General features: G+C 45.2%; 4 protein-coding genes across 6 annotated transcripts; 1 reads left to right on the forward strand and 3 right to left on the reverse strand.

The window, feature by feature from the left end:
• Nucleotides 1–232: 232 nt before the first annotated feature.
• On the reverse strand, nt 233–2,497 carry LOC112883167. 2 transcript variants are annotated; one of them, XR_003226764.1, is made up of 3 exons: nt 2,100–2,497; nt 900–969; nt 233–510 (listed from the first exon to the last, which is right to left on the reverse strand). XR_003226764.1 is itself a non-coding variant. In XM_025948420.1 (3 exons), exon 1 carries the CDS (start codon nt 2,445–2,447, stop codon nt 1,488–1,490), a length of 960 nt encoding a protein of 319 aa, XP_025804205.1. In that variant the 5' UTR covers nt 2,448–2,497; the 3' UTR covers nt 233–510; nt 900–969; nt 1,112–1,487. The 2 variants fall into 2 exon arrangements, 1 of the variants encoding a protein (XP_025804205.1); XM_025948420.1 differs by having other exon boundaries at nt 1,112–2,497.
• Nucleotides 2,498–3,061: 564 nt separating this feature from the next.
• LOC112882767 (internal alternative NAD(P)H-ubiquinone oxidoreductase A1, mitochondrial-like) lies at nt 3,062–6,176 on the forward strand. 2 transcript variants are annotated; one of them, XM_025947915.1, is made up of 5 exons: nt 3,062–3,184; nt 3,772–4,723; nt 4,845–5,005; nt 5,139–5,204; nt 5,322–6,176. In XM_025947915.1, exons 2-5 carry the CDS (start codon nt 3,853–3,855, stop codon nt 5,934–5,936), a joined length of 1,713 nt encoding a protein of 570 aa, XP_025803700.1. In that variant the 5' UTR covers nt 3,062–3,184; nt 3,772–3,852; the 3' UTR covers nt 5,937–6,176. The 2 variants fall into 2 exon arrangements, with proteins under 2 accessions (XP_025803700.1, XP_025803698.1); XM_025947913.1 differs by lacking the exon at nt 3,062–3,184 and having other exon boundaries at nt 3,723–4,723.
• Nucleotides 6,177–6,452: 276 nt separating this feature from the next.
• LOC112882768 (secretory carrier-associated membrane protein 1) lies at nt 6,453–10,689 on the reverse strand. The gene is made up of 13 exons (XM_025947916.1): nt 10,446–10,689; nt 10,059–10,121; nt 9,846–9,950; nt 9,653–9,715; nt 9,335–9,368; nt 8,724–8,846; nt 8,052–8,114; nt 7,874–7,967; nt 7,730–7,775; nt 7,557–7,624; nt 7,106–7,154; nt 6,885–6,950; nt 6,453–6,796 (listed from the first exon to the last, which is right to left on the reverse strand). The coding sequence occupies exons 1-13, from the start codon at nt 10,500–10,502 to the stop codon at nt 6,710–6,712; spliced, it is 918 nt and encodes a 305-aa protein (XP_025803701.1). The 5' UTR covers nt 10,503–10,689; the 3' UTR covers nt 6,453–6,709.
• A 1,043-nt stretch (nt 10,690–11,732) lies between these two features.
• LOC112880298 (brefeldin A-inhibited guanine nucleotide-exchange protein 5) lies at nt 11,733–22,519 on the reverse strand. The gene is made up of 32 exons (XM_025944846.1): nt 22,168–22,519; nt 21,905–22,071; nt 20,815–20,936; nt 20,676–20,734; nt 20,239–20,296; nt 20,063–20,147; nt 19,770–19,973; nt 19,603–19,661; nt 19,416–19,485; nt 19,265–19,333; nt 19,066–19,188; nt 18,899–18,952; nt 18,701–18,789; nt 18,512–18,608; nt 18,298–18,396; nt 18,014–18,217; nt 17,824–17,934; nt 17,524–17,708; nt 16,825–17,448; nt 16,324–16,741; nt 15,939–16,178; nt 15,710–15,833; nt 15,452–15,600; nt 14,958–15,311; nt 14,596–14,762; nt 14,290–14,498; nt 14,025–14,188; nt 13,339–13,455; nt 12,997–13,133; nt 12,632–12,920; nt 12,432–12,527; nt 11,733–12,342 (listed from the first exon to the last, which is right to left on the reverse strand). Exons 1-32 carry the CDS (start codon nt 22,280–22,282, stop codon nt 12,280–12,282), a joined length of 5,121 nt encoding a protein of 1,706 aa, XP_025800631.1. The 5' UTR covers nt 22,283–22,519; the 3' UTR covers nt 11,733–12,279.
• Nucleotides 22,520–23,567: the final 1,048 nt, after the last annotated feature.

The following is a 23,567-nucleotide window of genomic DNA, read 5'->3' on the forward strand; positions in this document are numbered from 1 at the left end:
GATGGCTTGTTTTTTAGGATAAATTTTGAATTATAGAAAGATTTGTTTTTTTAGAACGGAGGGAGTACTGTATAAACCATCAGGGAGAATGAAGCGAAAGCTTAAGCTCCGTCCGTCTGTCTGAAACTCATATAAGCTGTTAGCAGCGAATGTCTGTCAAAGTGACAAAGGTGTCAAGGCTACAACATGTGCAATCAGCTGTGCTTTCTCTATTTATAAGTAATGATCAACTCCAAACTTGTACACCTGTACAATATGTGTTTCAAAGTTTGCAGCACGCGTACAAACTCCTGTACATGCACATTGTCACTTCCTAACTCCTTGCCAAAATGCTGTGCAAATCATCAAGGATGCTGGAATGCCACTATTGGCACATGACAGGAAGGTGACCATGTATGGCTCGGCGGCAACGCCAGCCCATCTTTCAGTGACAACTATCAGGACACTTTTTGTCGACAAGTTAAATATTTGCTCTTGCCTCAAGGTACCATGAGAGATCATCCATCAACTCTGGATTTTTTTTTAAGAAAAACAAGGTAAGTTTGTCAACAATGGCCAAACTAGAGGGTACCAAGCAAAGAAAGTAGAAGACAAGAATAAAAGAACAAAGGCCCTAATAAAAGAACAGTGGCAATGCCTAACCAATACCTTAAGTAAAAGTACACGTGCACTAAGTAAAACAAACTAGAAAGGAAGAACTTCGAAAAGAACAATTATCTAGACATGAATGAGATGGCAGCCCACATCTTCTAAAGCCATGGTTTGTATCTCAAGAAGCTATGGCAGAATGATGAATTCGTTGGATTGGTAGAACTAATTACATATCACAGGAACATGACATGCATGGAAAATATTGCAATTACTCATTAATAGCTGAATTGATCAAAACTAGGACTTACGCCTATCCACAGATTTGGCTTCACCGACCAATCAGGTCTTACAGCTCCGTGGAACATGAGTGCTTTATTCCTGAAAAAAGCATAAGGAGAAAACATTAACTTTCCGAATCGAACAAAACAAACATACAGCATCATCTCTAACTGTCTTCCTAGTCTAGCACATATAAAAATAAACACAAATATATAAAAAAATATAAACATCCTCAACATACCAATGGCTGCGGTAGCAGCAGGTGAAAATATGATGCACGAGCGTTTAAGGGCTCGCTGGGGGGTTATCCCTGGGTATGGCTAGAGACCAGGTACCACTACCTAGATGGTAATGCTCAATAAGTCTCTGGCAACATACTCCCACCTGCGAATCGTGTTTTGGAATTCTATAGTTGCAGGTGATTGAGTTGCCCGGAACAAAAGGGAACCCCTTGTTAGATGAGACGCACAAGGATCGATCACCAAGCAAGAGGGCATGCTCTCCGATGTCTGTTATAGGAATAGCTCTTCCTCTGATAAGGTCAGCGAGCCTGTAAACTACTAGTTGTGTAAATGAGGTGTCATGAGAACCAACGAGCATGAGCTCTGACCTGCATTCTACCAGGTGGCCTGCTGCCATAGTTGCGACCACTGGGCACTCGACAATAATCCTCGCTGCTGGCTGCAGATCAGATAGCAAGTGCGAACCCTCTGCACTCGGCGTAGGCGGATCAATCTGATCCGAACATTGCGCTCGCCAAGAGACTTTGATGACATAGCGTACACTTTGCCCTGGAAAGAAATTGGTGGTACTAGCAAAAACGGCAGCTTGCGAGCGGAGAGGGTCCAGCGCTGGTCACCGGCCGTGGCGTGGGCTACACGGCGTCTCGGGCCAAAGGCTATAACCACGGTGATGCCATGGTCCCGGCGACACCCACGGTGACGGCGGCACAAAGTCCCTAGAGGTAAAGCCGGAGCTCGCTGAGATTGGACTCCTCGCTCATGTAGCGGTAGCGCTCCGTCTGCTGCAGAAGGGATGACAGCGGTGGGAACTCGGCGATGTCGCCGGTGAAGGGGTGGAGGAGGCAGATGGTGGTGCCATGCTCCCGGTGCAGCAGCAGCAGCAGGAGACCATCTACCGAATCGAGGACGACGTGGTCGTCGAAGAGCGGTCGGTGGACGCGGACGAACCTGGGACTGGTGGTGGTGAGGCTGAAGAAACGCACGTACCCGCCGAGGTTGGGGTGGCCCGGGTAGAGCCCGTGGCCTTCGGGCAATATCATCCACCGTCGCGGGTGGAAGCGCGGATCCACAAGGCTGCGACCGCGCGGGCGGAGGGTGCTCTTGGTCCCGTGGGAGCAGACGGCGCGGAGGCGGACGTTTGTAATCCAGCAGGTCGCCGGCCAGCACACGCCACGCTATAAGCTCCACCAGATCCTGGGCCAGCGAAGCCCATGGCCGCACGTCTTCACCGTCGTCACCCCCGTCGGATCCGCCCCGCGCGAGGCGGCGGCGCTTGCTGCAATTGCACGTGATTGCGGCGTCTCGGTCGCCTTCTCGTCTCGGCGGCGGCGACATCCTGGATCGATTGATCCGAGCGCAGCCGGCCCAGTCGTCAAACGAGCAGAACAATCTCGTCGAGAGGTTGGACTGAGTTGGGGTTGGGGACGGGTTAGGGTCCGACCCGCCCTCTACCACCATACGGATTCGGTGCTACAGAACCCGCGCTCCACCCGGCCGCTGCGGCAGGTAGGTCACACGGTTCGAGCACGCCCGCGCCCGTTTCCTTACCCGGCTCAGTTTCTTCGTGTGTGACGTGTCTGTCTCTAATTTTTCATCAGGGTTCTCTGCTCGAGGGGTACGCCGGGCTCCGCGCGGCGGTGATGTCGGCGGATTGGGGTTTGCGCGCAGCTACTTGATATTGGCCGCGGACGATGGGGCTCCAGTAGCGCGCGCCGCAAGTATCTGACATTCTGATGACGATGTCCTAGCCTAGCGCATCTGCGCATGGATGGACCAAACCCTGGGCGAGACCCGGGCCGGGCGGGCGAGCGGGCCCTGTGGGTTCGCGGTCGCGTTTTCTTTCTTCTTGCGACGCAAGTCGAGGCCGAGAGATCCTCCTCCCCTCCGTCAAGTCAGGAGGAATATAAAACGAGGCAGGGAACACGCGCACGGCCCCGCCGCTTCCAGATCTTTTCGGTTCCCCATTCTCCCTACCCTTCCCATGTCCCTTTCCCTCCGGATTCCTAAACCGAGGTCATCGATAATGGCGATGGGTCTGCTGCTACCGCCGCCTTCCTGGTGATCTTCGCACGGTAAATTCTCCAACCTCTTCTCGACTCTTGGCGTGTGTTGTGCGGGCGCGGGTCTGGGCTGGTCATCCACGGAAGCTGGGAGGGAGAAGGGGGAACTGGAACCATCAGCGAAACTCCGCGGCGGCGGCGTGCACAACGCGCCATCGACTGGACTGCGGATCCTGTTTGTTTCTGCATCAATGAGTCCGCGGGTATATTCCTGCACGCGACGTTCTAGATGCGCGCATGCCTGATCAGCCAGGCCAATGGGAATCGAAAGGGGGATCACATCATACTTGTTCTTCTTTCCGCCAAATTTCTTGGGGAACAATTTGACTGATTTTACTTGGAGTACAATTCTTCTAGATGCAGAGTTCGTCGGCTCCAGTTTCCTGGGAGGCTGGTCAATATCAGCGTATTGAACCACACGTCCTTTTTCCTTGCCGAATCTTCCTAGGAAAAAGCGAATCGAAGCAAAGCCAAGTCGCATTCCTCATGTCTTTTTTTATTGCTCTGCTGCCGTTGTCGCTCATATATAAATTCTCTTGCAGATCTGCTATCGGTTTTTGTATGAGTTGCTGAATGCGATCTCAACGTCCGTTTTGCAGGCTCTTCTCATCCTTCCCTAGCACGCTTGGGGCGGTTACTTGCGCGCGGAGGGTTGTAGCTGAACTAGGCGCGCCGCGGACATGGCGGCGTGGTCTAGGATCGGGAGGGGCGCGCAGCTGTCGCTGTCGCAGTCCCTGTCGAGGATCGTCTCCGAGGGCGGCGCGTCTCCGGCGGAGGGGGCGTCCGCGCTGCGCGGTGCCGCTGCGCTGTCACGCGCCCGGGGGCAGCACGCGTCGTCGCTCCATAGCCTCGCGTTCGCGGGGCTCGCGGGCAGGAGCGCGGCCGCCGGCGGCCACCTCCTCCAGCCGGCGCCAAGCAGCAGGGGCATCGGCACCACGCTCGAGAGGCTGCACCCCGCGTCGTCGGCGGCGGTGGCGGCGGAGCTCTCGGACGCGGAGGCGAGGGAGCCCGAGGCCGCGGCGACGCCTCCTCCTCGCCGCATGCCGAGCCTCGGGCCGACGAAGCCCGCGGAGAAGCCCCGCTTGGTGGTGCTGGGCACCGGGTGGGCGGCGTGCCGGCTGCTCAAGGACGTGGACACGAGCACCTACGACGTGGTGTGCGTCTCCCCGCGGAACCACATGGTGTTCACGCCGCTGCTCGCGTCCACGTGCGTCGGCACGCTCGAGTTCCGCTCCGTCGTCGAGCCCGTCAGCCGCATCCAGTCGGCGCTCGCCACCCGCCCCGGCTCCTACTTCTTCCTCGCCTCCTGCACCGGCGTCGACACGCGAGCGCACGAGGTGTTCTGCACGGCCGCCCCCGGCGATGGGCTGCCCAGCGACCCGTACCACTTCAAGATCGCCTACGACAAGCTGGTGATCGCCAGCGGCGCCGAGCCGCTGACGTTCAACATCAAGGGCGTTAAGGAGAACGCCATCTTCCTCCGCGAGGTCAGCCACGCGCAGGAGATCCGCAAGAAGCTGCTCACCAACCTCATGCTCTCCGAGAATCCAGGTAGCCACAGCAGCTCACGTTCACACACGTTTGCAGAAGGGAAATGCGTTATGTTCATCATCATCAGTAGGGCATTGCAAGCTTCGGTTCTGATGATTAAGCATTACTGCTTCTACTCCAGGCTTGTCTGAGGAGGAGAAGGCGCGGCTCCTGCACTGCGTGGTCGTCGGCGGAGGCCCCACCGGCGTCGAGTTCAGCGGCGAGCTTAGCGACTTCATCATGCGCGACGTGCGGGAGAGGTACGCGCACGTCAAGGACTACGTCAAGGTTACCCTCATCGAGGTACGGATATGCAGTGCACCTCATGAGTTGATCGACTACATGATCCGGAGCATATCTTGCAACGATCGGACTTGCTAAAGAAGTTGCCACTCTTCTAATCGTTCTTCATGAATCATCATCTGTTTCTTTGCAGGCAAACGAGATCCTGTCATCGTTTGATATCGGGCTGCGTCAGTACGCAACGAATCATTTGTCAAAGGTAACAGAAGCTTCAGACATCACTGATGTCACCCTGAAATGTAGCAATGTTCTCGCGAATGCAGATTAACTTGTGATGTCAGCTCAGGCTTAACCTTGTGTGCTGCATCTGTGACAGTATGGAGTTAAGCTGGTGCGAGGCATCGTGAAGGAGGTGAAGCCCGGGGAGATCACCCTGAGCGACGGCACCCGGGTGCCCTACGGCCTGCTGGTCTGGTCCACTGGAGTCGGCCCGTCGGAGTTCGTCAAGTCCCTGGACCTGCCCAAGTCACCCGGCGGGAGGATCGGCGTGGACGAGTGGCTCCGCGTGCCCTCGGCCCCGGACGTGTTCGCGCTGGGCGACTGCGCTGGCTTCCTGGAGCAGACCGGCAAGCCGGTGCTCCCGGCGCTGGCGCAGGTCGCGGAGCGGGAGGGCAGGTACCTGGCGCGGCTGCTCGGGAGGGTCGCGGCGCAGGGCGGCAGCAAGGCGCACTGCATCGGCAAGGCCGAGCTCGGGGAGCCGTTCGTGTACAAGCACATCGGCAGCATGGCGTCGGTCGGGCGGTACAAGGCGCTGGTCGACCTGAGGGAGAACAAGGACGCTAAGGGGGTGTCGATGGCGGGCTTCATCAGCTGGCTGATGTGGCGGTCGGCGTACCTGACGCGGGTGGTGAGCTGGAGGAACAGGTTCTACGTGGCGGTGAACTGGGCGACGACGCTCGTGTTTGGCAGGGACAACACCAGGATCGGCTGACGAGGGTGCAGCTGTACTAGAACGTCGGCTGCACTCCTCTCAATAATCCACGGGAGCAGCAGACTGGCTTCTTTTTTTTTTTCCTCAAATTTTCCACGAGAGAATTATGAAGCATGGGCACTATTTTTGTTGCGATTTGTTGGTGGTGATGTTAGGAATTCTAGCTAATTCACAAATCAAAGCATTGGATGGATGGCCGAAACCGATGCTAAAGGAGACAGTGACAGACAATCCTACAAATTTATTTTGGCCACTAACTTTATTTTATTTTAGGACCGTTGCTTCGCATGAAGATTAGAACGAGTACTTGGACAGGGGGCGTGAGGAGTCAAGACTCATTGGTATCAGCTTCAATGGTGGTTGCTTAAATGTAAGCAAAATATTCTAAAAATTTTGATTGAGAGAAGCCATATCATTATTGGCTTGATCGGTTTGCTACATCGCACTTCAAATGCTTGTGCAAATATTTACTCCTCCAGCAAGTACAAATAGTTAACAATAAGACTGTACAATAAATAAATTAAAGATGATGCTCCACTCCAATTGCGACTAGGAAAAAAGATGGATGAAGTAATGCTATAAAAGCTGCACATCCTCTATATAGGTTAAAAAAGAAGATGGCGAGTCACGTAATGTCGCTTGCAACACCACGATAACCTACTGATAATTTTGGCATTATAGTCAAGGAGTAAACATATACTTTCATTTGTAGCACAACCTATCCACGGTAAGTATACGCTTGGGACTATCATCTGAAATGTACTCCGCCGCACTTAAAATGCGGCTCTCATGGCACTCCTTGTCGCATCACGCTTCATCTCTGCTGCTTTTCCACTGCCTCGGAAGTACATGTACACTTGCTGCACTCATAAAAATCCAAATTGGCTCAGCTAGTTCACATTAATTTAATTCAGCAAAACCAGATCAGTTGCTTATAGAGACACTGACCTGGATGACCCAAATGCTGAGCAATGACTCGAGACAGAACAATCCAAATCCAACAAAGTAGAAGATCTGCAGAACAATCATATAGATTACTTTGTTACTAGCCAAAGTGGATAATTATATTTTGCATTAGGGATAGGATGAAGATAATTTTAATCAAAATATTCAAAGCTACATATCTCAGGATGGAAATGTAGTTAGCAAAAAAAAAAATCCGTCCTTACCCCAACTAAAGCATTCACGCTGAGAAGATCAATTGCTGGCAAAATTCCTCTGCAAGAATATAAGACAGAAGTTAGTTCATGCCAAGGATTTATCAAGCTCCTACACAGATAGTTCACTCATCTAGCCCTCTAGACATTGATCAAAAGATTTTGGGGGTGTTATTGTCCAAATTAGTAAAACATTTCATGTTTTTATCTTGTTGCAGTGATGGGGTTGTCCAATCAGGTGGAAATGGAGCAGTGGAGCTTTGCTCTATAATGTTCAACAGCCAACTAAACTGTACTCTAATATCAGTGTTACTTCATAGCTACATCAAAGTGTGCACAATTACAGATCGTGTTACTGATACATCATAGCAAAAAACCATTTGCATTGATTCAAGTTTACGAAGTATGCAAGCTTTCAGTATTCCCAGTTTTCTATACACAAAAAGGCAGGCAAGAAACTTACGCCAATGATTTTCCCTCAAATACAACAGGGGGAGCCACAGCAGAGAACACGCAGAAAAGAATGTGGAACTGTAATCACAGGAAGTTCAAGCAATTTATTAATGTGCATTAAAAATTATTGAACATTAGATAACTATAATCACGGATGCTTCAGAAAGTGACTTGTAAACTTACCAAGTAAAGCAAGAAGAACAATCCAAACTTCAATGCGCTATCAGTCCTACAAAACAAGTTCCAGCAAATGTTACCGGATTACACACAAAAAGACAGATGGTCTGAGATATACAAAACAATGCAATGATATTTCAAAAAAATTACCTCATGGCATTATACAGAGGGCGATACCATAAAACATATGCACCAGGAACACCAGATATGAAGTAGATTATAGCCAACAACCAGATCTTAACACCTGAAAATAGATTAAACATTTTAAAAAGAGTGGGATTGATTAATTTGATAAAATCACAGGTCACGGCAAAAGGATTCAGTCTACCTTCCCCCTTGATCCAAGCTGTAGTAACTGCTATGACGTTCCAGAACAGGCAGCAAACCAACCCTATTCATACCAAATAAAGATTCAACAATGTTTACTGCTGAAAATAAAATGCTTCACATATGAATTAAGATATTCTGTTAACCCTTCCATTTATGCCTCTGAAAATATGTAGATGTTTCAATGCTATTCATCTCTCCATATAACTTCAAAAGAAGCGCACCTTCTCAATACCATTTAAGATCTCAAAAACTTCTACTATGTTTTATAAATCCCATTACATGTACGGATTTCGGAGGGTGCAGGGATATAATAATATAAATATTAGTGTCACTAAAAATTGCATCTGCAAGCATATTAATTTAATCAATTGTGCTGCAGCTATAAAATAAGAAACGTATCTGTCAAAATATTTGATATCCGTTGCAAAACAAATTTGACCAAAATTACTGCAGGAATGCAAGGGTCAAGTTTCAAAGGTTGGAACAAACCATTTGCCCGTCTTACATATAGGTTCATAACCCATGGGTAAATAGATAAAACCAATGCAGAACTAAAAAAATAATCCAATATATGGGTGGAATGCATGTTCTCCGCACCATAAAGTAAAGGAGGATATTCTTCACCCAAGTGAAATATATCAGGAATTTGAGAGATTCAGAAGCACCATACCAAGAAACGATGCAAATGCAAAATATTGCATTCTTTGAAGGTGACTTGGTATCTCATTGGTGATATCATGATGGATGAGTGGCAGGAAAGGGGGCCAGTTTTTCTCCTCAATGACAATACCAGCTGCCAAACAAAATAACGACACGTAAACATACATGGATCATAAAAAATCTTTATGCCAATGGTCTGTTAAGAAAAAACGTGAATGAATGTACAAAAGTTGCCAAAAGCTTCTCATGCTTGGTAGTCATACTTGTTTTATATAACTATGTGTATTGTCGAGTACCCTTTTCCCTTTAAGACGATAGTCATACTGTGGTTTTGCAACAGATCAAAAGAAAATATGTGTAAATGAAAAATCTACAGCTTTTGCATGAGATATATCCTTATGTTAACAAACTAGTGGAGCTGAGGCTCAGTATCTGTACATGTGTTACAAAAGAATATGGCGTTAGCGCACTATGTTATTCTTTCAGGTGTAAAATACCATACTCGTAACACGCCAACATTAGGTATATCACATGCCTCTTCAATGTAAACAGAAAAAAAATACTATGAAGCCACCATGTTTATACAACGACATTGATATATGGAAAGAAATGAGCATTTACCTCGTGCTGCAGCCTCCTCTCTCCTTTTCAATTCCTAGTCAGTATAATAGAGATAACAAACACTCAGAAACTTCACGAATTTCAGACGATCTGGCAAATGTATTAGAGTACAATACAAGAATACACTTTGCGGGTACAAAGTATAGTCTAGAGGGGAAATAACCAGTACACTCTACTTCGCATTTAAGCCTAGGAAGCAACTCTTCATGCTTGAAATGAAAAACTAAACCAATCATCTCGAGCTTAAAAAAAGATTTATGATTGTGTGGTCTTGGAATGAAATTGAAACAGCACTGAAGATACAAATATCCAGCATACCTTCTCCCGCTTGTTCAACTCCGCTTCCCTTGCTTGCAGCTCCTTCTCCCTTCTCTTAAGGTCCTGAAGGATCCAGGAAACATATGTCAACCTAGACAGTCACAGATGCTTGGCACCGACCAACATTTACTTCTAAGAGCGCTTATTACAGACGCATTTTGCAGCTGAGAACAAAGTGCACATTCACACGCACCTTTGACGAGTCAAGTGGTATATCCACTGTGGCACTGAAGTCTGCCGGTTCAGGAGGAAGCGGCGAAAGGCGTGAATTGGATGCGGGAGCCACGTTTCTGGGGTTCTACATTCCAGTAGAAATCACACAGTAGTGAGCAGGCAAGCGACATTAACCCCCCAACTCTTGTGACATTCCACAAACGCCACAACACATAAGAACAGAACAACCCACAGGCATGTAGAATGCGCCGCCGCCGAAGTTGGACTGCCCGCCAGCCTTGCCGCGCGCTTGTTCCTACCAAGCAACCGACCAAAAATACTTCAATCACAAGCGCATACAAGAGGTTTCGGGCACCAATGCATCATCAGAGCAGCCAAAATTCCCCAAGCAGCATCGGTGAAGGCAAAGCTGAGAACAATAATAAAAGGAAAAATATACATATTGATTCTTCAATCGCGGGGCCGTGGTCAGATCTGCGCTCCACCCAGATCCAAACAGGTCCGAAGTAGCCAGCACCCGGAAGAAATATGATGCCAAAAACGGAAACTAGATCTGCGCCCGGGCAATGGCAGGATCGCGAAGACCAGGGGAGGAGGGCGGAGGATCGGGCGCGCGTACCGAGAAAGGGTTCACGTCCTCCTCCTCGAAGGGGTTGCTGTCGTAGCGCCCCGCCATCCCGCTCCGCCCTCTTTGCTTGCGCCGGCAATGGCGATGGAGATTGGAGTAGTGAGGCGGCGACGAGGAGTCCTCCTGCCCAACGGAAGAGGGAGGAGCGCGCACGCACGCAGCACCGCCCCCACACCGACTAGATGGAGCGCTGGCGACTCCGCTTTGCCGTCTTGCGAAGGAGAGGAGGCGGGTGAAGGGTGAACGTGCGCAACGCGGAACGACCTGTCCGGCCAGTAACCGCTCGTGGGCCGAACTTCGGTTTTTTCCCGGTTGTTCCCCCGTATCTCATGGGCTGATGGGCCCGTCAATTTGTTTATAGGAAAAGGCTAGTTAGGTCCACTCCACACGGTTCGATTCAAATGTGCCATGTGAACGTCTACGATTTTGTTCAGCCTCGTCTTTGAATTTAGAAGCTCACATCCGAGCAAAATTTCACAAAAAAAAGTTTGGTGCTCTTCCTTTATCATTTATGCGTAATAATTGATTCTAGCTTATTTGGAGGGAGTGAGCGTACGCTTTTACCACCAAAGATTTCACCTATGGTCTGTTTAAGTGACAATTGTCTATTTCCTTAAATGTACTATCTATGTTCTTCTCCACATGAAACAACATAGTTTCAGGGAGACGGATCACGCACCTCCTTTGCAGGAGTGTAACATCACGTAACGCAATGGGCATGTAAACTAGCCCCTCCCGCTGTCTCGCACCAATTGGAGACGTGCCAAGCAACACCACCTTTTTTTGTGCCTTGACCAAAAAATGATGTGGCGGAGGCTGCAAAGGTTAGGGCTGGCACCATCATCAGTATTCTATGATGTTGGCAGACGTATAGCCGCGCGACTTTGCAAGAATTGCGGCCATAGTTTCGATAGTGACCTGGATACCCTGCTGTGGCTAACTGCCATCTGTTCACTGTCTTCTTTTTTTGAGGTTGACTGACTGGGGAAGGCCACCATTTTCCACTCAAGCATTGCTCGATGTCCAGTTTCCATTCTGCCTAAAAGCGACTAACCACTTTAGTTGGGGAGTTAGGCCTGATCGTCTGCTGTACAGAGTAGTATTAGCTGCCAAGAGGCTGGATCCAACTGGCTCAGTCTCGACAGGTTTATTGAAAATAATGAAACGAATCAACGATACACCTGCATTGTGCAACAAATGAACGATTGGAAGGTACAAAATTGAGTAATATCTTCATTGCCAGCAACTACCGCACTGATGCACATCATCAGACAAGACTGACACCCAATAGGTACAAGACGTAATACAAACAGATAGAAACACACCATCGTGCCAACATCACGCGGTTCCGCAATAATCAGTCAGAAAAAGCTATACTACTCAAGACCTCAGCTTTATTTGACGCACAAAAACGAGACTTTACCGCACATAATCTACTATTGCCATATAATAACAACAGGCTAAGTCCACCGTCCTGAACAATGTGTACATATCGCCAACACCTATTCTACTGTGTAATGTGCGTATACAAGCATCATCCCCGTCCGGGAATAGATAAATAGCCCACAAGTACAATAAGTCACTAGGAAAAACATGGCATGCGCAACAGGCAAACCCACTTCCCTTGCATCGTCCAAAAATATGTGGCTTAGGGACTTGCAGTTTCTCGCAGACCAAAAGCCCATTCCTAGGGAGTAGTTGTTGCACCAGACATGTGCCTTAAGGATGTCAACCTCCCTACCTGTGCTCCATATTTGCACAAAAATGCCGATGGTGACTATATTCCAACGAGAGATAAATGCTACAGAAGAACTAGCGCCGTGCTTCAGGGCATAAGTGGAGTAAGTTGTTTGCTGAAGAGATCTCCAAGCGCCCCACGAACATCCATCTGAAGCATAACCACAAATTAAAGCTCTAGACTATCATATGTTTCGTTGATACCTTGAAACCAAACCATATATTGGAGAACGTAGTTACCTGATCACAACAGATAAGTTTGGTAATTAATGGATAGAACTCTTTTAGGTGCCTTTTGAATATCTGACCATCCATGATGCACATTCCTTTCAAAACCTGAAATGCAAAGAAAATTTCATGTCAAAACAGATTATCCCAAAGTACAGATGAGCATCTTAAAGTTCTAAGGTAAAGCTCCAAGAATCCCAGATACATTATACCTTGACAATAACAGGAGCCCGTAGGTCCAATACACGATGTATGTCTGCACTTGCAGCCTCCCCAGTGCTAGGCTGGAGATCAGACGCCTCTTTCAGAATCTGCCCGCAAAAGGAAACCAGCTTTCCTTCTGCTAGGTCCTTGATCTTTTCCTGCTCACCAGATTCCGCACTAAAACAATCTGCTTCCTCAGTTGAGTCCTTTTCTTCCTGCTCCACTGTTGATTTATGGAGGATATCTAAATAAATAGTAGTTCCAGCCAGTTCTTGCCGAAGAAGATTCAATGGAGGCCTACACAAATTTACAATGTTAAGAAACTGATGCCTAGGTCAACAAAAGTACAAAGGCACTGGTCTTCAAGCCTTACCGTTCTGGAGGTATATGGTGCATCCTCGTTCGAAGATTCGAAGGTGAATTATACGAAGAAGCAAATTCTAGGAGTGAAAGCAAGATATCCATTATTGCAATCTGCTGTGTGGATTTTAGCCTGCTCCAATACCTCTTCTGCAATGTTCCATCAACAGTTAGTCACAGTATATCAACCCAGCTACCCAAGTAGGCTGGCTCATATATTTGGTGAGATGAATTCTTTATTTGCTACAGAATTTTGTGAACCCCTGATTGTGCCAAAGGTGGGTTTGGGCCCACATGTCAGTGAGACAATGGATGGATTCAGAATAAGTATGCATACACAGTAGAAACTGCGTACCTGTATGCTGTCAATTGCGCCAAGCAGCAGTAACTGGGTGATACATTTGCTCCTGACAGTTTCCATCATAGGGCTATCTTCCTCTTCAGCCTTGTCAGCCTCATCATCATCAGGTGCCTAGATCAACAAGAACATAGCCAAAGGAGAAAATGTTAGTACTTCCATACCTAGCATATTCACGGTATCAATGTCAAAACACTTAGTTCCAATGCTCATAGCTACTCTTTAGATGCCAGATGAGTTACCAGATATGAAGGGTTAGAACAGGCTAAAACTATGCTAATAGAGTCGAGCAGCTTCAACAATGGCCAAATTTTTTTATAAGAGAAGTATTGCAGAAGGTTCAGTAAATATAACTTACAAATTATTTGAAATAAAAACACTGATTACTAACGATAACACATACAATTGGCTGTCACAGGTCACAGCAATAGAGTAGCAAGTCCTTGTAGCAAATGGACTCATGTGTCGCAAGTTAACATAGAAGGTATTACTAAATAACCAGCATCTTTCATGAGATGGATCAAAACAAAATTTGACAAAATACCAAATAAAAGTTATTAATAAATAGTATTTTTGTGAGAATGTGTGGTTAAATATTTATTGATGTGAAGATGCCCAAACCATAGTAGTTAGATGCACCTATGACTTATCAACATGTGCTGGAGGAAAGAACAAGCATATACCTTCACAGGTGAGGGTGGAGCAATGTCATCTGCTCGACCTTTTGATTTGGATGTAAGACTTCTGACCAAAAGATTATCCATCATATTGCCCATAATTCTTTGTCCAATGCTTTGGCCACGTGGGGAAACAGCAGGTTGTGTTCTCCCTGATGGTGATGGCGAACCTAAATGAATACATAAATTGTGTAGATCTTTTCATGTTGACATTCCATATGGAATATTGTGCACAAAAAGACAACTAGAGAAACACCTTAGATCAGGATACCTTCTGAATTATCCAGGCTAGTTTGTGGATTTGGCTCTGGATGATTATGTTCACCATTACTACTGATGGAGACTTCTCCCCTACTGCCATGGTAACTATTGCCATGCGAGTTGCTCTCTGCTTCTCTTGAAAGTAACTGCTGGTTGTTTGATTTCTGAAATCCTAATGAATTGAGCAGTTCAAGGGGCTGAGTTGTGTATGATGCATCCCTGACAAGTGAGATCAACAATAATAATAAATAAATAAATAAATAAATAATGAGTAATGAGAAGTAAATACTTTGGTAGAAAAAATTTCAGAAAATACCTAATACTCTTTAGTAATGTTTCCCAGTCACCATCACTGAACTGGTGACCACCAACCTCTATCAGATGAACTAAAGCGCCAAGAGCAATTGAAACAACGGTTTGATCTGTTTTCTTGGCACACTCAAGCAGCAAGCTCAGAAGAGGTGGAAGCATAAAAGATACCTCCTGTAAATGCCACAATCAGATGATGACCAACCAAACAAGTTTCAGTTGGATCTTTTGTTCTATGGGAAGCTTAAATGAAATATAAAATGTTTATGAAATGTAGGGGATCAACAGTTTCATCACGCTGATGTTCTGAATTATGGACATGATGTCCTTGAAGCTACTAAAGTCAGAAGGGAAGAACAGCATAAGTACCTTATAGAAAGTATTGAAAAGGTTGCAGATTAACTGCAGCGAATGAATGCTAGTATCACGAAGCCAATCATCCCCAGAAGAAAGCCCATCCCTTCCAGCATGTCTTACATGATCAAATATAGGAAACAGTACACGATGGAAAATACTCTCCCAGAAGGGAGAAGAGAACTTGTGTCCTCTCTCATTCAGCAAATCAAACAACACTTCAAGTGCACAATGTCTGACTTCTGGTCTGGAGTCTAGAGTCAAATCAGACAAACCAGCCAGCATTGGGAACCAGTAGTGCTCCGTCACATCAAAATTTGCCTCTGGAACAGCATCAATAGGTTTAACAGCACCACCTGGAATGAAGCCCTGTATGATGAAGAGATAAATGAGGCAAACAAGAAGGTATTCCCAATTCCCATGAATAAGAGAGCAAGAGAACTATAACATCAACAAAAAGTGGACAAATACAACTTAATATGTAAGTAAAGGTTACTAATAACCCCAACCTCTGCCAAACGATCTTCACATATACGGAGGAGAGCAATAGCCTTCAAACTAATTCGAGGAGTGCATTTGTTATTTGCAAAACCAATAAGGCAGTTGACACAATCCATAAAGCAATCACCAACAACTTGATCAAAATGTTCCAAAATAACTGCAAAAGTTCGTTTAGTTCACAAAGTCAGACAATAAAATTTCAACATCGCTACGATATAAGCTGGGAAAGACACGTTACATGCCAGCTATATAAATTCCTTACTTACCTTGTTCTACGTTTTCAAAAGCACTCTCAACAATTGATTCATCCTCGTCATCGGCTGCTGCGGTGAATATCATGAACACACAACGCCAGCCTGACTTTATGCTACCAACTTTCGACTTGATCAGCTACATGTTCATCCAGCAAAGTTTTTACATGCAACATCATTTGATAAGAAACATCACATCATTATATTTCATTGGTGAATCAACAATTCATGTGTAAGGACATACCTGAACAATGCAATCAACAATTAGACCGCGGATTTTTGAGTTGTGGCTATTCCTCATTAAAATGACAAAAGGCTTCAGTATGTCACTCTGAAATGTGAAGTTGTTTAATTCCGCACGCTCCAAGTACTTCATACCAAGCTGCCTTAGTGAGTCAATGGCATACATAGCAACTTTCTCCTCATGGTGGCTTCCAGCAGCAATAAAATGCTGGGCCAACACAGACCATATTCTAGCCCACACCTACATTTGCACATATAAATGGTGAGTTATTGCTACTTATGGCAGATTGTATGTTTAGATCCCACTTATTTATCACTTCAAAATTATAGTCCAAGAAAAATACTGTGAAATAGATGGCACAGTGCAAACAAGAGCCAGAGCATACCAGACGTATACGAGCCATGTTATAGTAGCTTATCTCAACAAGCTTTTGCAAGCTAAAGACACGAGCAGGTGTTTGTTTCAGCTCTTCAGCAGAAACACCGCAAAGGGCGGTGAAGAATTCAACAATTGAATCACTTGGCAGTTTTACGCTATTTACAAAGATTTGTTCAGCAGGCTTCCCAGCCAACTCTTTCAGAGATTGGACTACAGAGTCCCTCGATATTTGATTTGATCCCATCATTACAGTTGCAGAAATTGAAGGATTTGAAGTGATATACTCAAGTCTCGAGACACATTCTAAAACAGCATTCCAAGTATCTTGTAAAGCATCCATATCTGTGTCAGCTAAACCAAGAAGAGTCCGCAGTGCCTCAACATTTTTACTACGCATCTCCTTGGGAGCATGCAAAAATGTAAACCTGCAAAAAGATTACTTAAGACATTGCTATATGAAAATTAAATGTGACTGCACTATATGAAAAAGTTCAAAGGATAAACCTACCTCACTAAGGACGTCAAGAAAGCATAGCGCATGGTGTCCATCCCAAGAACACGAGTAAGATGGATACCAGCTCTAAACCCGTCCATGCATGATACAACCCTAGGCTTACTGTCACCTTCCTCCATGGTCACAGAAAATGTTGCAAGCAAAGGCCATCCTACAGCTTCAAGCATTGGCCTAACAAGCTCAACCTGCTGTGCAACATGAAAAACACCTTTATTCTGTCCCTGGTTCCTGAAAAGTGCCTGAGTCTGTTTGATGATCTTTTCACTCTCTGCCTTTGTATCACTTGCCGACTTCAGTCTTGGAAGGGCTAAATTAAGGATATTGACAAGGCGGCCTCTTTCTTCTGTTTCAGGTCTCTTAGTAGTTTTTGATGCATCATGCAAATCATCTTTCATCTTTATCTCTTCCTTGACAATGGAATCATAAATTTCTTCCAAGAGCTCCTTCGGAGCACATTCTTCTGCATCACTCACTGTGTTCATACGAACAAAATCTGATTTTGACATCTTAGGCCACACCATCGGATTATGTGCATCAGTATTTAACATTATAACAGCATAAGCAAGAACATAAGCAGTATCTGCATTTTTGAAAAGCCCAGGATTATCAGCACAGTACCTGCAAAAGTCATATCAGCATTTCAGGATCACTGGTGGAAATCTTGAAGAAAAAACACTATAAGTACAAACATACCGCTCTGCAAATTTTTCCATTATACGATCTATCTTCTGTGCCTCACCAGGAAGGCGAAATCCTTTCAGGAACTCACGAATTGCAGCATCAAACTTCAACCCTGAAAACTTCATGGAGTCAACATAGGCATGCATCACAGCAAGAGGGAACTCCTCATGCTGTCCCAAATATTCACCAATCATAACCTGCATATAGCTAACAAAAGTTAGATGTAGGTAGACCTTTTTGATAAAAAAAAGAACATTAAATAATATTATATTGAATGTTACAGCAAGACTCCCGATAAAATCTTAAAATCACCTTATCCAAGCTGGGAGTGTTCTTGAGAAACTGAGCTACAGATGACGCCTTATTTTCAATCAACTTATTTGACAATAAATACTCAATCCCTTTTGCTGGTTTACGATTAAACTGCAAAAGATGTAAAAGATTTAAGAAACATGGTGAGATCGCGAAGTGGTTAAGAAAACTGCTGGCATCCCATTCCCACCTCTGAAACTGCAGCCTCCATGGTCGATTTATGAGCTTTGGCTCTCTCAAACTGATTCCGACCATCCTCCTGGCTCTTCATCTCATCGGTTGTCAAGCTCCTTGAAGCATCCTCTTCATGAGATTCAACAATGCTCCCTTGCTTTGAGGAATCTCTTCGAAGTTGCTCCCAATCAGCCAATGACTTCAGAATACTCACCAAGCACTGAATTTCAAAGTCTTCATGTCAAACTAACATTAAACAAAAAATATTAAGGAAATGTGGGTAATCTGAATTACAGTAACCTGGAGAGATGAGCCTTTTACAGAAACTGTTTGAGATGACACATTGGAGTTTGTATCAGCAATTTGAGATCCTTGTGCAATTTTTGAGAGTGCACTTACCTGATAGAGATATATTACCAATCAGACATGTTACAAGTCCGAAAAAAAGTGATATGCTTTTTATGAGAAATTAAGAAGCTATGCTTTGTGAACAGTTAAATAAACTTATGCTTACCATACGTTCAAAAAGATTTGGTCCCTCAAGATCACAGTCATAGTTCACAAACACATCTGCAAGCATTTGGGGATCTTTGCAAACTTTCTCCAACATCCTGGTTGGAAAATTAGTCAAATAACATCAATTATACATGTATCGGATATCTAGAATGACCAAACTGTTTCCATAAAGGAAAAAGACGTGCACCTAAGAACACTGGCCTTCTGGCTGAGGGGGCTATCAGAGCTATCTAGAGACCTTAAAACTATCAGAGGAAAGAAGACACCAATTTCCCCCTGCACAAATATTTAAAAAACACGAAGAATGTAATGATATCAGAAGCAACACAACACAAAACAACAAACAATATTCCCATAACATGAGTCCTCTCAATAACAAATTTACCTTCAGACTCTCTCTAAAACGGAGCAACAGAACTGAAAATATTCCACAAGCATACTGTCAAAGAAGAAAAGACAGTTTAGCGTGATTAGCATACTTATTACACAATCTATCAGTACTGTCACATCAAGTATGATGAAAATCAACATTGATAAAATTTCAATTTTGACCTGAAAAACAACTGGAGATGAAGAGACGCATGCTCGCAGAAGAGCATATGAAAGATATGCTTTGACCGAATCAATGAAGTGGAAATTTTTTGTGAATGTGTCGCTGACTCCTTCTAGCAATCCCTGGAGGTAATAGCTATGAAATAACATCAAAACAAACTAACAAACAATATTAGCAACCCAAAAGAGGTAAACTGACCTGTAATAGTTCGAGTGACAGCAGCCTTGTCTTTGTAGCAACCTCATCGCTTTCTTCTTTCATGCTCATCTGAAAGGATGACAAAAGGCAGGAGTCCAAGTGTGACTTTCTTGTTAGTTCTCATTAAAATAACACTATTTAAGCAACCAACCTTGCAAAGAGTTCGGAAGAGCAATAGCGCATCACGTTGTATTATATTCACAGTGTCCAGGTCAATTCCACTGGAAAAGGAGGGAGACAAAGGCAATTAGTAACTGCCACGTCTGAGTTTCTGATACGCACCTGGAAATGCAACCAAAATCCCATATAGTAAGCACAACTTAACAAGCTTAACAAACCGTGACACTTTCTTCCCATCTTCAAGTTCAACAGCCTTGTCCAGAACAGCCTCCAACCCCTGTAAAAGAACCGGTATTTGAGGGAACTAATGCAATAAATGACACATTTCGGAAGTACTAATAGAATCATCAAAAAATCAAAGTAACAAGCGATCCAGTTTCACTACCTTAATATCTGCTCCTCCTGCAAGATTCTGAAGCTCTTCAACAGATGTTGGAGGTGCTTCTGAAGCCCGATTCATGGACAGTGCATCTCCCAGGGTAACTTTTTCCTCATCTTGGCTATCAGTAGATATTTCCCCATTTTCAGAGTCCTTTGTGCTAGATGAAGGTGTATCTTTAACCACAGAGCTTGCAGACGATACAGAAACCTGGAACCAAGAAGTAAAATAAATACCTAGAAACAGCCTCAATGAATAATTTTCCTATGCATAAAAGAAGATATGTGGAAATTATTTGCCTGCTCAGATTCCATTCTCCTGAATACAATGCTGATCATCTGGGTCAACATAGCCTTTGAGGTAGCCTGGTTCACAGGGCTCTTGCTACGGAAATACAAATACAAATGAACAAATTATCAGACAAGTTTTAAAGGGTAGCATACTGCAAAAGAGAACGCGACAATATAAAAGGTACCTATTGAGAGCAATGTTATAGCATACTCTAATGACCCCAAGCAATGGTTCTCCATGAACTGCATTCCAAACAAACAGAATCAAACTCAAAATATGTATTTGCTATACACAATGTTCACATATGAAGATAACTACATGCAGAACTATTTCGGCCTCACTGCCTTTGTAGAGTAAAACATATGAATGTATTAGCGACTTGCACCTTGTTTTCTTACATGATTTTATAAAGATAATTCCATATACAAAAAAAGAGAAGTATAACCAGGAACATTTGTCCAAGCTAATACATGCATCTTCAAGTGTTACGTATAAGCATAGCAATTGCCTAATGCACGAGGCCATCATATCTCACAAATGTGTTTCAAATAACAGCATTAGTTAAACTTGCCCAATAAACAGAATATTAGGAAACATCGAAAATAAGCTTTTACAGATTACCTCTAAACCTATTTGAAGCAACAGCATTGAGAAGCACTTTCAAGACTTGGAGGACAGTACTACAACACAGAGGTGATACTCATGTAAGTACTTGAGCAAAAATGTGGCAAGGCATTATCTCAGTTCAATGTGATTCTACCTGTCAGAGGAGGTGTTATCGACACAGCCACAGACCATGTTCAGGATGTCTGTAAATAATGGGGAATTTTTACCACCTTCTAAACCAGGATCACCTTCTAAATGGTCATAAGCAATAAGTTTCTGGTAAAAGAAATTGAACAACTCAATCAGAAAGGATCATTCAAGATTTTAAACTTAATATTGCATTTTATACAAAAAAAAGGAGGTAAAGATACATTAGCAGGCTGATTCTTGGTCCGAAAAAAATGCAGTAGAAAAGGAGTGGCAACTACTGCATTGATCTGGACTACTTTGCAACTAGCATAAGATCCACACGTTTGATGCCACCCCAAGTAATTTAGCAATAAGCACTGCCCAACTTTTGGACACATGGTATAAGGACAGAATTATGGAAATAGATTTATAGATGGATTGTGGAGAAGATATGGCAGCACCAGATCCCACATCTGTATAAGTGTATAGCAATTTCAGAGCTACACTAGATGTCTATGACGGAAATTGGCAGAATATAACTTATATAGACATATTTGTACATCATGTTTGTGAATTCCAGATTATGTGTGTCATAGCACCCTATCTTATTGAACCTTGGTAATGCAAAATGTATATTGACGAATCAACTTAATGTCTGGACAACTACCTGTTCATATTGCGGGCTCATTTTACTATCCTGAGTTCCATTTTGTACACTACTATACATATCCTCGTCGTATAACGATAGTCTGTGTTACATCTCAATCTCGTCAAAATTGTAAATACATCAAATGGCATAAACCTTCAACTACCTATCATCTCTAACCCAGACGACCAATGGTCAGAGACTTGGCTTTGCACATGCAAAATGAGGAAGGGTCCATGCCAGCATCTACCCTAGGCAAGGAAATGTGATTCTATCATTCTAACGTCCAAAACATCCATGGTGCCAGCGCGAATGATCCCTTCAACAGCATGCATTTCCGCTAGTCAACCGTGCTTCGCGCCAATGCAACACGTCTGCCGCTTCGCAAGCCTCATTCCTCTGGCAGGCAGGCAGGCAGGCAAGCAAAGGAAGAGAAGAAAGGGGGTGATGATGATGATTGATTGATTACGTGGAGGCAGTCGAGCGCGGGCTCGACGAGCTTGACGTGCTTGGTCTCGACGGCGAGGCGGAGCGGCTGCAGCACGAGGTCGGCCTGGGGTCCCTCGAGCACGCGCCCGGCCGACGCGAGCGCCTCCGTGATGACCGCGCCCTCCGCCGTGGCGCCCTTGATGCTATCTGCGACAACATACGCCACAGAGATCACCGCAGCTCCGTCGTCAGCCACCGAGAGATCCCAATGCGCGGGAGGGGAGGCGGGGAAAGGGCACGCACCGAGGCATGACTGGATGGATTGCTGGAGCGCGGCGAACTTGCCGCGGTTGGCGGCGCACTCCTTGAGCATGGCCTCGAAGGCCCGGGTGACGAACCCGCCCGCGGCGCCCGCCATGGCCGCGGATCTCAGCTCCGGCCGCGGGGACGGGGGGGAAGGGGCGGAGTGGTTAGATCCGAGGAGGAAGAGTGGGCATGGGATGGAAGTGGGCGCGAGATCTGGAGGGGGTGCGAGATCTGAAGGAGGAGACCGAGAGCCCCCGTTGCTGTCCTCGGCTCGGCGGGGGGCGGATCGGACCTGGTTGTCTCGCACAGTCGCACGCACGCACGCACGCTAGCTTGGCTGATTTCAGCAGGCAGATCGCCAGGACCATGTGCGAAATTTCTTTACGCGGGCATATACTTTCCTTGCCCCGGCGTTTTGCTGTTCTTGGGCTCGAGCTGGTTGATCAGGTTCCTACGACTTGGTGTGTGGGTAAATTTTTGGCGGATGACCTGGAGTCTTGGACGATGGTAAAAGATACTTTGTTTCACGGTCGCACCAACATATTTGTTAATCATACTTTTTTTAAAAAAAATGGTTTCATCAATCTCGACCTAACATGTCGAGCTCAAGTTGTTATAAAATGTCCTTAAAAAAGTTGTTATAAAATATTTTTTCATCAGCTTGATTTAGGCCATATACGATGAAGGTGCTTAGAGCTGCATTCATAGCAAAAGGAAACATTTTATTTTGATCGTGTGGGATGAAAGATTGCTTATCACATAACATTAATGCTCGCTGATACGCTAAAAATAACCTTAGCCTATTTAATTGCATGTGTACTACTAATTAATGGAGCATAAAAAAGATCGAAGGATTCACCAAGTGATATTTGCAACGGAGACTTGTGACTTTTATATAAATGCTTGATGAAGTGACTATAATATCCTCGCCTTAAGCATATAATCATATTATCTCAAAGCTGCCCTCAAGTCTGAAACCCACCATGATGATTAAGATTTCACCATCTTTTTTATGATTTTTTGCAGAAAATTTATATGTGACCAAGATATCATGGTCTAGTACTTCAGACGTACATATAATACTTTCAATAAGAAGCAAACTCAACTGCTCAAATTACTCTAAGGGCAGTCCCAACGTAGAAACTATCAATTAGTTTCTATGAGTATCATATCAACAAGAAACTACAAGTAGAAACTAATGCTACGTTGGTTTGTGTGGATCTAAAATTAATTATATCACTCTCCGCCGTATCATGTTCTTTTCTATCTTGAGTGCTCGAGCGCTGTTGCCGCCGCCGCCGGCGCTTCGCCAGGGCTTGCGAGCGGCGGCGGAGGAAATGCAGGTGGTTGTTCGCCAGGCCCGTGCGGCCAGCTAGTGGTGAGGCCATCGCCGGAGG

Source organism: Panicum hallii, chromosome 2 (assembly GCF_002211085.1).
Source record: "Panicum hallii strain FIL2 chromosome 2, PHallii_v3.1, whole genome shotgun sequence".
Lineage (NCBI taxonomy): Eukaryota > Viridiplantae > Streptophyta > Magnoliopsida > Poales > Poaceae > Panicum > Panicum hallii.

Coding starts and splice junctions, on each gene's coding strand:
- LOC112883167 (XM_025948420.1), bottom strand. CDS start 2,447: ATGTCGCCGCCGCCGAGACGAGAAGGCGACCGAGACGCCGCAATCACG.
- LOC112882767 (XM_025947915.1), top strand. CDS start 3,853: ATGGCGGCGTGGTCTAGGATCGGGAGGGGCGCGCAGCTGTCGCTGTCG. Junction 5,006..5,138: donor TCAAGGTTACCCTCATCGAG/GTACGGATATGC, acceptor GTTTCTTTGCAG/GCAAACGAGATCCTGTCATC. Junction 5,205..5,321: donor CAACGAATCATTTGTCAAAG/GTAACAGAAGCT, acceptor CATCTGTGACAG/TATGGAGTTAAGCTGGTGCG.
- LOC112882768 (XM_025947916.1), bottom strand. CDS start 10,502: ATGGCGGGGCGCTACGACAGCAACCCCTTCGAGGAGGAGGACGTGAAC. Junction 8,115..8,723: donor TGCATTTGCATCGTTTCTTG/GTATGGTGCTTC, acceptor TGGTATGAATAG/GGTTGGTTTGCTGCCTGTTC. Junction 7,155..7,556: donor TTTGAGGGAAAATCATTGGC/GTAAGTTTCTTG, acceptor ATATTCTTGCAG/AGGAATTTTGCCAGCAATTG.
- LOC112880298 (XM_025944846.1), bottom strand. CDS start 22,282: ATGGCGGGCGCCGCGGGCGGGTTCGTCACCCGGGCCTTCGAGGCCATG. Junction 20,937..21,904: donor CCGCGCTCGACTGCCTCCAC/GTAATCAATCAA, acceptor TTCTTTTACCAG/AAACTTATTGCTTATGACCA. Junction 19,974..20,062: donor GGAGAATGGAATCTGAGCAG/GCAAATAATTTC, acceptor TCTTGGTTCCAG/GTTTCTGTATCGTCTGCAAG.